At 35.7% G+C, this 12642-nt stretch overlaps 1 protein-coding gene across 4 annotated transcripts in view; it reads left to right on the top strand.

The window, feature by feature from the left end:
* Positions 1-12642, top strand: part of LOC122743222 (adipocyte plasma membrane associated protein) — a 51588-nt gene that overhangs the window by 24337 nt on the left and 14609 nt on the right. For all 4 annotated transcript variants that reach the window (XM_043988020.1, XM_043988021.1, XM_043988019.1 and 1 more), the window contains exons 4-7: positions 2243-2335; positions 3465-3581; positions 7403-7577; positions 11385-11519. In XM_043988020.1, the coding sequence (XP_043843955.1) occupies positions 2243-2335; positions 3465-3581; positions 7403-7577; positions 11385-11519 (520 nt within the window). The remainder of the gene's footprint in view (positions 1-2242; positions 2336-3464; positions 3582-7402; positions 7578-11384; positions 11520-12642) is intronic.

The following is a 12642-nucleotide window of genomic DNA, read 5'->3' on the forward strand; positions in this document are numbered from 1 at the left end:
GGACTGGAAGGATAATGTTGCCCCCTACTGTAATAGGGAAGATAGGAAGGGGGACTTCCTGAGTTTAACATGTCTAGGGGACACCCAATTTGATATATTTGAAAGGCATTTGGAGATGTGAGATTGGAGTTCAGCAAAGAGGTTGGGGCAGGATAGGTAGATTTGAAAATCATTAACATAGGAGTGGTAATTAAATCCATTGGAGTTGATAAGATCCTTAAGTGTAGTATAGAGGAAGAAGAAAAGAGGACCCAGGATAGTACCCTGAGGGACAGCTTTGGTTAGGGGGTGTGATCTGGAGGAAGATTCAGTAAAGGAGACAGAGAAGGAGTGGTGAGTTAGGTAGGAAGAAAACCAGGAGAGAGTATTGTCCTAAGAATCTAGAAAGCAGAGAGTATCAAGGAGGGAGTGATCAACAGTGCCAAAGACTGCAGAGAGGTCAAGGGGACGAGGGAACAAAAGCCATTGGATTTGGCAACTAAGAGAACATTGGTAACTTTGTGTAGGGGTCAATTTTTAATTGGGGAGTGTTAGCTATGCAGCACGCCACAATATTGGGGCAAGGAAAGAGACCCACAGCCTTCCTCAAAACAGAGCAGGATTTATTTAACAAGTATGAACTTAAAAAAACACAAACAGGATCAGTAGGATTAAGGGAAAGGAAATAAAATGGGGAAAGGGAAATAATACAACCTGAATAACACCACTGCCCAGGAATCAGCTGAGAACACACAGCAGCGTCCTGTGGCCTTCCAGCTTCAAGCTAGAATGGTGAAAAACCTCCCTTCTTCCCAGCAGACCCTAGGCTGACTACACACAGCCCCAAGCCAATTGGCTGGCAGCTCTGACTGACAGTCACATGACTGCCCTCGCTGGGATTCCAGTCATTATAATTTTGCCAGGCCCATGTAGGCATCGGCAAGTAGTGATGATGTGAGGTGCCAGCGCCATGGCCATGGCTACAACCAGTGGGTGGAGCACCGTGCCATTTGCAGAGGCGCTGGCCTGAGCCCCAGGCCAGTGCATGTGCCAGGGTTTTTAAAATTCTAGCCAAAAGATGGGGTCATAAAAACCTCAAATAACAATTAATTCTATATATTTGGAGAGAGTCATTTCAGTGCAGTAAGGTTAGAAACTGGATTATAAAGGTTTAACTCCTTATAAGAAGAGAGTGAGAAGAGAGAAAATAGAGGCACCTATTGAAGGCAGCCTTTTTAAGGATTATAACTGCAAAGGGAAGAAGAGAGGATGGTAGTTAATGGGGACAGAAGGGTCAAATGATATTTTTTTTAGGATAGGGTAGACATGAGCATGTTTGTAGGCTATAGGAAGTGAACTAATAGAGCAGGAGAGATTGAAAATAAGAAAGGATATGAGAGAGGGACAGTCTTTTGGAGGAGATGGGATGGAACAGGATCACTTAAATAGATGGAGGGGTTAGCTTTGATAAGGAGTAAGGTCACTTCATCAGATGAGACAGGGATGATTGACAAAGTTACAGAAGTCATGTGATAGTGGATGAGGAAGCAGGGAGAAAAGGGAGTTCATGGCAAATGGCCTCAATTTTTTCTGTAAAATATGAGGTAGGTTCTCAACTGAGAGAGTGGAGAGAGAGGGAGCCATAGGTTTGAAAAGGGATAAAAAGGTTTGGAAGAGCTACTGTGGAGAGTGGGATAGTTGATAAGGTTGATAAGGGAGGTATAGTAGGGATTGTTTAGCATCAATAAGAACCCATTGAGATTATATAGCATAAATCTGTAGTGGGAGGATATAGAGAAGAATCACACAGTCTAAGAAGACATAATTATATTGTGTTCTGTACCATTGGAGGGAGTACCCAAGAGATCACAGCTCCTTTGAAGTATTCCTTAATTTTCTATTGGAGTTTAGATTAGCGGTTATATAATTTTCTCCAGACATTCCTCTAAACACTCACTATTTTGATCATATGCATCCTGAGTTATAAGCAGACCAAAGAGAATTCTTTAAACATAATGTGTTTTTCCATATATTTAAAGTATTGTGGAATTTTTCCTTCAAAAGTATCTTTTTTTCCCTATGACTACCTTTTATCTTATGGCAAAGTAAAGAGTTAAAAGTCACCTGTATTTTTTTTTGAGTATCATGTTGGAAAATCACATATATTTATACATATTTACATACATACATTATACATATTTATGATGTTGATAGCTCTGTAGATAAGGTACTTGAGTAATTTCTCCTCCCTGTCTTTTTCTAGATGTTTTGTTTACTGGCACTGCTGATGGTCGGATCGTAAAACTTGAAAATGGAGAAGTAATCACAATTGCCAAACTTGGTAAAGGCCCTTGCAGTAAGTCAACAAAGAGTTCTTATAAATTTCTTGAAATCTTCTGGAGAGATACTGAGTTATTCCATATAACAACTAGAAGTTAGAGATCAGATAAACTTTCAAGGAGGCATGCTGTACCAATGATACGAATAATGGCCAGGAAGTTGAGAGACTCCTGGGTTCTACTAATAGCTTGCTTGAGACTACTCATATGACTCAATGACTACTGGAATAATTTTAGCAATGTTGCCCAACTTCTCTTTACGTTGGTTTTCCCATAGTACAGTACTAAGAAATGGAAATATCTGTCCTCCATTGTATTGTTCATTTGCATGGACCAATAATCATTCTTTTGTGAACCTCACAGTCAGTGTTGCTACCTAAGTCCTTTGTCATTTTTTTGGATGACACTGTAGCTGTTACATTAGTCTGTATAGAGTTGAAAGCCTATTTAAAATGGGAAATGTCCGGAAATGATTCAGCTTTTAGAAATAGAAGTTGAACACTTAAATACTGGTTGTCAATAGGTTTGGTAAAATAGCATTACAAAGAGAGAAAAATAGATCCATAGACTGACATAAAACTATGTTTGAAAGATTAATTTTATGTTTTCTGATTAATAGAAAAAAAGTTCTTTAGGTTAGAGTGATGGTATGATCCATTAAGATAAATGGTAGCTTTTGGAGGCTGTCACTAACTTATTTTATTAAAAAAAGTTTGGAGGCAACTAGGTGACGCAGTGTATAGAGCACCGGTCCTGGAGTCAGGAGGACCTGAGTTCAAATCCGTCCTCAGACACTTGACACTTATTAGCTGTGTGACCCTGGGCTAGTCACTTAATCCCAATTGCCTCACCAAAAAAAAAAAAAAAAGTTTGAAAGTCCTAAGACAAAGATGAAGCTAGGTAGTGGTGCTTATTGCTAAGTACATTCTCACCCTTTCAAAAAGTTGATGTATTTTACAGAGATCATGACTGAGCTGGCAAGGCAACATTAAACAGGTGAAACTTTAATTATATAACTTAATTTGTTTTTTATTGGTATTATGTGTAGGAAAAGAATAGTCATGAATATACTATGGAAGATAATTAATCTGCTATAGGTAGAATTCTGGATTGGGAATTAACATTCGTTTCCATTTGTCTTCATAGAAACCAGAGAAGATGAGCCTGCTTGTGGAAGACCTCTTGGCATCCGAGTTGGGCCTAATGGTACACTTTTTGTGGCAGATGCTTACCAGGGAATATTTGAAGTGGATCCCAGCACAGGTATGCTATGACCTCTTATATTATGATTATTTTGGTAACTTCGAACTTTGCTTTGAACTAACTTTATATTCCTTGACTTGCATTAGAATTAGAATCACAACAAATAGTTCTGTAATATTTTCTCATTCACTTGCATGCATATAAGTCATTAACCTACAATAATTAATTTCAACATTTTATTTTTAAAATTATAAGCTTAATAATCATCAACAAAACAAACGCAAAAAACCACAACATTTTACCCCAAACTCTTAGTCTTCAATAAGGCAGAACCACATGAATTAACAGAAAAGTAAAGAAAATAATTTTGTTCTCTGTCCCTTTAATGGACTATCCTGAAGCTGTATTGCTTTTGAATCTATTTTCCTTTTTTCCTTTTCTTTTTTTAAAAAATGGTTTAGTTACTGTATATAAAGTTCTGGTTTTTAATTTTTTTCTCCATATCTCCTCATATGTTTGTTCTTTGTGTGCTCTTCATATTTGTTGTTTTTTTATAGCTCCAAACTATAATGATTTATTAAGCTCTTCTCTAACTATTGGTCATATAAGTTGTTTTCAGTGAGTTTTAAAAAATATTTTAAATAGAGTAGCTTTGAATATTTTTATACATCTTGGTCCTTTCATGATGTTTTGGAGATAGATCCCTAGCATTGAGATCACTGGGTTGTAAAAGTATGATCTTTTTTGAGGTTCTAATTGCATATTGTCATGTTGCTCTCCAAAACAAAGAACAAACAGCAGTAGCATACATTTTTACAAACAATGATTCTTCACAGACCAACCAAAATTGGATTTTTAGAAAATTGCCATTCTAGCGAGTATTTATTCAGATTGTCTTAATTATCCAATCCTCTGATTATTTTGGGAATTTGAGTATCTTTTCATATAGTTATTACAAATTTATATTTCTTCTTTCATAAGTTGTCTATTCATTCTATTTGACTATTATTAGTTGTATTACTAATAGTGATTAGTAGGGCAATATTATTACTCATCTTATATGCATTAATTTTTCATATATTCTAGATGTCAGACTTTATTTACTGCTAATAGTTTTTCCAGTCTATTTTTTTTTTTTTTTTAGTGAGGCAATTGGGGTTAAGTGACTTGCCCAGGGTCACACAGCTAGTAAGTATTAAGTGTCTGAGGCCGGATTTGAACTCAGGTACTCCTGATTCCAGGGCCGGTGCTCTATCCACTGTGCCACCTAGCTGCCCCTCCAGTCTATTTTTTATTTTAATTTTAGAGTTTTTCTAAACTGCAAAATCCTTTTCCCTTTGTATAATCAAGCCCATTAATTTTTGTTTCTAATAATTTTTTCTCATGGATTAAAAAGTTCCTCCTCCCTATATTGAGACAAATGCTTCTATATATTTTTTCAGTTTAAAAAAATTTAGATTACTGATCTAGTTAATTTACTGTGGTATATGGAGTGGATCCAAACACATTTTTTTTTTTCTTTGCGGGGTAATAAGGGTTGAGTGACTTGCCCAGGGTCACATAGTTAGTAAGTGTCAAGGGTCTGAGACCGTATTTGAACTCAGGTCCTCCTGAATCCAGGACTGGTGTTTACCACTTATCTACTGCGCCACCTAACTGCTCCCTTTCTTTTTATTCTTATTTATTTATTAATTTATTTATTCATTCATTTTTTTTTCTTCAGTTTCCCAAGTTTTATTAAAATACTGTTAGGCCACAGGGAGAAGCACCCAAAGGAGATAGGTATCTCCCAAACCCTTTTTTTTAAATCAACTATCTAATTTTTCCAGAAGTTTTTAATGAATAGTGATTTCATTCTCTAGAGTTTAAGTGAGGAATTTATCTAGCAATAGTCTTTTGTATTCACTGGGTTCAATTAATGGGTTCTCTATATTCTTTTTCCAGTACCAGATAGTTTTTAAAAATTGTTTTATATGTTACATATTAATATCTAGCTTTGTTATTTCTCCTTTGCCAGTATTCTTTTTCATAGTTCGCATCATTCTTGTCTGTTTTTCAGTATTAATGTTACTTTGTCTAATTCTGTAGGTTTACATATCATTGTTTTGATTGGTATTGTATTAAATCTCTAAATTAGTTTGGGAAGTATTGCCATTTTACTATATTTAGGAGATCTGGTCATAAGTAGTTCAGCTCTCTCTTGAATTCTATCAGAATCATTTTATTCTTTGTATAGGCCTTTTGAATTTCTTGATAAGTAAGAGACTACTTGGTGTAGTGGGAAGCATGCTTCAATTTGGAGTGGGAAGACCAGTATTCAAACCTTAGGCATGTTCCATATTAACTGTCCCAAGTTACATAATCTTGGGTAAGCTGCTTAAAATTTTTGGAACTCAGTGTGCTCATTTGTAAAATAAGGGTGATGTCTAAGGTTTCTTCAAGTTCCAAGTCTCTGATTCTAAGTTAGTAACCTTAAGATATTGATGAAGTTACTTTATTTTTCAGTTTCTTTTGTTCTCAGTGATGGCATATAGAAATAGATGATTTTTTGTGAATTTCTCTAACAAAGTACCTCACTATGTGCAAGCTTCTATACTAGATGCTGAAGAAATAAAGGGATAGGGATAAGTACTAGATATATGATTTCATTAGCACGGAGAACTCCCAACTGAGGCAAAATCCTCTGCTAATGTAGGTTGGCTTTGTCTCTGCATTTCTCATATTTAGAGTGTTACCTAAAGCACTGAGAAATTAGGTGACTTGCCCATAGTCATCAAACCAGTATATTTCAGAGTAAGGACTCAAACCCACTTCTTCCACATTTTTACTTAGGGTGTGTATGTGTGTCTATAGTGGGATGAGAGTGGGAGGGTAGACAAAGACTTAAAGGCAAAACTGTTTTAAGAAGCTTGAATTATTTATCTTTGTATGTAAGACATTGCACATGACATTCTGTACTGCCAACATTAGGGTGGATTCTGTAGTTCTTAGTAAAATTTTATCTGACTGGAAGGGCAAGTACCCAAAGAGGACCCTGCATTTGTGAAAAAAAGCTTGTTAAATAAAGTTTTTAGCCTTAACTGAAGGTTTACAAGATGGTCCTATTATCTCATAAATGTCTGTTTCTTGGTATCACTTTGTCGTTGTGTCTCTCTCTGTGACTCTGTGCAGGTGTGTCTGTATCTCTCTCCTTATATCTTTGTATGTGTCAGTGTCTTATCTTTCCTCCCTTAATTCACCAAAATGTAGACCTTAAGCAAAAATGATATGTTGTATTTTATGCTTGCTCTGAATTTTAGAAGCAGACAAATGAAGGGTTAATATTTTCTTTCTCAAATTCAAACTAAATTGATTTTTAAAAAAAACTTATGTGGTAACTGCTTATATATTTTACTTTCTACACCAATGGCACTAAGTAGAAAAAAGTACCCCCCTTTTTGTGTATGTCTTGGACTCCTTTGGCAATTTGATGAAGTCTTTGAACCCTCCTAATAATGCTTTTAAATACATAAAATAGATAGGGTTACAAAGGAAATATGTTGTATTGAAATAAAGATATCTAGATTCTCTGAAATCTATTTTCACAATCCTTGGGTGTCCATAGATGGAAGGTTAAGAACCCTTGTCGTAGAAGAAGTAGTATATGTGCTTTTATTCAATGTGTGGCTTAAGAATAGTATTATATTTTCATTTACTTAAGGAAAAAACTCTTAAAATTCTTCAGAATTTTGAAGCTTCTAATTTACATGACAAAATATTTCATCCTGGTTTTTCTTTTTGAAGATAATTAAGTTTATGTTTTAAAAATTTTTTTTTGACCTTTAGGTTCTTGCAAAAATCAACTTTAAAATGAGACCAGTTTTTTTTTTTTTTCCATTCAGGTAGAGTGAAACACCTCTTGTCTTCCCAAATACCCATTGAGGGAAAGAAAATGTCATTTGTGAATGATCTGACAATTACTCAGGATGGGAGAAAAATTTATTTCACGGATTCTAGCAGTAAATGGCAAAGACGAGATTATCTGCTCTTGGTTATGGAGGGTACAGATGATGGACGGTAAGTGTTTATCTCTGTATTTCTACTCAATTATAGAAGAAGTCAAGCAGAGTAACTTAAGTACAGTGTATAACTTTTAAAAGAACCTCTGGATCATTAAAACCATTGATGACAGATTTTGTTTTTGCATCACCATCGTTTCTAAATTTGTAGTTCCCCTGCTAGGTAAACTTTTCTTTATAACAAATAATGAAAAAGAAAGGAAAAAAAAAAGCCGTTCAATAAAATTAATTTATCAACTGAGTCTGATGACAGTATAAGAAACAGTGCATCATACGTGTAACCCTCACTTCTCAGGAATTTTCTCTTTTCTAGAGCCAGGCTTGGTCATTATAATGATACAGTATTCAGTTTCATTAAAAAAAAAATTTATATTGTTGAAGTCATTGCATAAATTGTTTTCCTGATTCTGCTTATTTTACTTTCAGCTTACATATCTTTCCTTGTGTAGTAATATTCCACTATATTCGTGTGTCATAATTGGTTTGGCCATTCTTCAGGTGATGGGCCAAAATTTTGTTTTTCAATTTTCTACCACATGAAGTGATTCTGTGGATATTTTGTTGTACAAATGAGACTTTCTTTCTGTCTTTGATTTCCTTGGGAAAGATGAGTCTATTATTCACCTATTAGTGAGATCTCAGGGTTAAAGGTTATGAACACTTTATATTATAGATATATTTCCAGATTATTTTTCAGAATGGTTGGTACCATTCATAACTTCTTTGGAACATGTGTGAAGAAAGCATTTCAGCTTTTGAGACAGGTCCCTAATAGGTAGTGATTGTGGAAAAAAGACAATGAAACAAGAAAGTCTTAACTTTCCCATGAATAGCCATTTCCCCCCTGTGATTGATGTTTCTGAATAAAATGTTCACAGTGCCATTGGTGAAACAATATATTAGTTTCCTTTTGGGGGAGCAGAGCTCTGTACATACTGTGTTTTATAGTTTTACTTTATAGTTATTTGATTTTTTTAGTTTGAAGTCTACTACCTGGAATGCTTAGCCTTGGAGAAGGCTTGTGTGGTAATAAGCTAGAAAGCAAATATGTGACTTTTTTGTAGCACTAAAATGTGTAATAATCATCCAAGACCACCACAAGCATCCTAGCTGCCTCTGTCAAATTGGTCTGTTTTAGCTTCTATCAGGTAGGCATAGGGAAAATGTGAAATTATTGGGTATGAAGAAAATGGACAGTCATGATATTGGGCTGTACTTCAGTAATTCTTTGCTTTAAACTTCATATCTGTAAGACAGCTAGTCCAAAAAGAATTTTTGAAGGGGGAGAGGACACAAAGCCAGGCATGTAAGGTTGTTGCCTTTAAATTGTTTAATTATTAACCCCAAAGAAAAGAAACTTCTATGATGACTTTGTGAACTGGGGACCGGACAGTCCCATTATGACTGATTTTTAGAGCTAGGTAATAGCTTGAGATTTGAATTCTCCTGGGAAGTTAGATTATGCAAGACTCCTACAGACCCATTTACATGCTTAAGTTGTAGATTCTTTTATGCATTCCTTTTTGTTACCTAGTTTTGTTATCTCAGGATGTTATGCAAAACTAACTTCACTAGCAACTTTGATCAATTATATACATTCCAAAGAATAAGAGGTCAGGCTTATCAACACTTATTTTATGGATATAGGAAAGTTCCTTATATAGGAGAAAGATAAAGAGTGGAAACATAATGACGTGAATACAATACTTCAGAAGATGCATGGTTTTCTCAAAGTGGTCACTTTTCAACTGTACAGATTACAACCCATTCACATTTTTTCTGTGAAGTTATTGTTGGTGTTAATTGAGGACAGCCATCACATTGCAAATCTTCCTCTGGGGCTTTAGATGTTCCATTGGTACTCATGCAATGTTTGAGCTATCCATTTTTTATCTCTCATCCTTGACACATGCCTGGCCTACTGCACTCTCTAATAACTCCACTTCTTGCAAGTCATTGTTGTCCATGTGCTGCAGCCTTCTTATACCCACCATTCATCTTTCCATTTCATTTTTTTTTTTTTGCAGGCAATGGGGGTTAAGTGACTTGCCCAGGGTCACACAGCTAGTAAGTGTCAAGTGTCTGAGGCCGGATTTGAACTCAGGTACTCCTGAATCCAGGGCCGGTGCTTTAACCACGGTGCCATCTAGCTGCCCCCTCCATTTCATTTTTGGTCCCCTGCAAGTCTGATTTTTAAAGACATAGTATTCTGTGTGTCATTCATAAAACAAGGCAGGTGATGTAAAAAAGGTGGGGGTTTGGGCTCAGGGGCAGCTTGTAATTATTGAAGGTGCTGCACAGTTTCATGAATGTAATTTACTTTTCATAATCTTATTCAATTCTGGGTTTAGCTTATTGTCCATCTGCAGTGCTAAGATATTTTCAGTCATGGGCCACCTCAATGGGCAGCCTATCCAGTTGTGTGTTGTCTGGACAATGTGCATTCACCATTTATTTGATTTTCCCATCTGGACTGTTAGGCAGATCTCTTTTGAGTTTTAGGGGATTATTTTCATTGAAAAGGTTTTGTGTAGTATTCAGCATTTAATGTAATTAGCGTAGTACCATCTGCAAATTGGAGAATATCATCATATAAAAGTAGTTCTAATTTGGTCATATTTTGTGAAAATGATGAACACTTTTGGTGGCTCTATATTGCCCTCCTTTATTTCTTATTTGATATTTGGAAGAACCTTAAAGTGAAACCTTAAAAATATTCTTAAAAACAGTAAAACATTTAATTGGGACTAAGACACTTGAGACAGGAAGAAGAAAAGCAATTTCTACATGCACAAACCAGGAATTAGGAACTCATTTTGGAGCAATTAGTGAGGAAAATGAGGGAGAAAGTCCCCACTAAGAATCATATCTGGTGTGAAAAGGGAATGGCAAAAGATTTCTTAGAGTTGAACTGAAGATAGCTCTAAGAGAAAACACCTATACAGCAATTGGATCTTTGCTCAGAAGATCCACTTGTTTCACCTCTGCTCTTACTTTTTCACTGACTTTGTTGTAACTGGTAATCTAAGAAGTTCTAGGGTAAGAGGGTTTTCAGTATGGCCTGGAGGCTAATTTGTATTCAGATCAGGTTCAAAAATCTTCTGGAATGGGAGGGACCCAAAAAGCTTACCCTGATTTTCAGGTCCTCCCTGTGCTTGAGATCTCTGAGGAGTGTAACATCAATTCAGATTATTTGGCTTTATTCCAGGCATACAACAGAAATTTTCAACCTCTCTCTCTCTCTCTGAGTTTGGTAAACAACAGTGACAAGATGGAGAATGGGTAGTATAAAACAGACCTCTAATGAAAAGAATTGGGAAAATACTGACATCTTATTTAGATGAGGGGAGAAGATGGTGTGTTTCCGATTTACTGAAGAAATGGAACATTCAACTATTTTGTGATAGCACTTTTGCAATGATGATAGAGAAGTTCACTAAGCATGTGAAGTATCTTCTTAAATTTGTGTCTGATTTGATTTGGAAACCTTGGATCACTTTTGGCTTAGGGGAAAAATCCCCTAAGGTAGCCAGAGAACTTTTGGAAGCTTTTCTGGGTTTTATCCTGCTGTGGAATAGTGGCATTCTTCTGGCTCCAAACTTGTATCTTTGATGCTAATCTGTAAATGAATCAGGTGTCTGAACCCAACTCACCTTGAGATCTGAAAGAATTTCTTAATCATATCAACATCCTAACGTGCCCAGTAGGGGGAGCACTATACTAAAATATCATCAAATACCATTTTTTTCCTCTTACATTGTTGAAGGGAATGTTTATTAACAATTTATTTATTGTTATTTTTCAGATTGCTAGAATATGATACTGTAACCAGAGAAGTAAAGGTTTTAATGGAGGGATTAAGGTTTCCCAATGGAGTCCAGCTGTCTCCTGCTGAAGATTTTGTTTTGGTGGCAGAAACTACTATGGCAAGAATAAGAAGGTAGGTGATACTTGTGGGATGGGATAACGAAGATTACTTATTATAACTTTACCTCTATTAGTAAGTTTCTATCAGATACTTATTGATAATATTTTGGTACTAAGTAAAAAGAAATATGAGATCACCTTTTTTATGAGATCATCATATTATCCAGGGCTACTTTTATTTTCTGTTCCCTGTTTTATATATACATACATAAGTACATATGTACATACACATATATACATATATGTATGTATATACACATGTGTATAATCTATATAGTATGTATATTATCTCTCTTTATATATATCATAACTAGATGGCTCAGTGGATAGACTGCTGGGCCTGGAGTCAGAAAGACCTGAGTTCACTTCTGGACTCAGACACTTACTAGCTGTGTGATCCTGGGCAATTCACTTAACCTCTGTTTGCCTTTATCTGCTGGAGAAGGAAATAGCAAACCACTGTAGTATCTTTGCCTAGAAAGGTCCATGGATAGCATAGTCCATGAGGTCATGAAGAGTTGGACATAGCTGAATGACTGAACAACAACATATTTTTGGGCAAGTGGGTGGTACCGTGGGGAGAGTGCCAGGCATGAAGTCAGGAACACTCACATTTCTGATTTCAAATCTGGCCTCAGACATTTACTAGCTGTGTGACCTTGGACAAATCAGTTAACCCTGTTTGCCTCAGTTTCCTCATCTGTAAAATGAGCAAATGAGCTAGAGAAGGAAATGGCAAACCACTCTAGTATCTTTACCAAGAAAATCTCAAGTGGGGTCACAAAGATTCATACATGATTCAAACAACTGAATAATAACAACAAAAATTTCTCATATATCTGTTGAAAATTAATTCCTGTAAAAGCCTGCTCAGTTTAAGGCTGTTACAAAATGAAGTTCTTTATTTCATGACAGATCTTTCTGGCTTGCCAATTCAGTTCTTTCCCTGATTCTTTCCTTTGTGCTCTTTTACTTTTGACTAGAGATTCATGTTTTATGATAAATTCATTTCCTCTAATATGCTGTTATGTATAGTTGGAAATGTGTTTCTTTGAAATCAAAGAAACATAGAAGTAAAGGTAGATGGGACCTTAGTAGCCATTGTAATGATTGGAATGACGCCACCTACTGGAGAC

This window comes from Dromiciops gliroides, chromosome 2, assembly GCF_019393635.1.
Source record: "Dromiciops gliroides isolate mDroGli1 chromosome 2, mDroGli1.pri, whole genome shotgun sequence".
NCBI classification, from domain to species: Eukaryota; Metazoa; Chordata; class Mammalia; order Microbiotheria; family Microbiotheriidae; genus Dromiciops; species Dromiciops gliroides.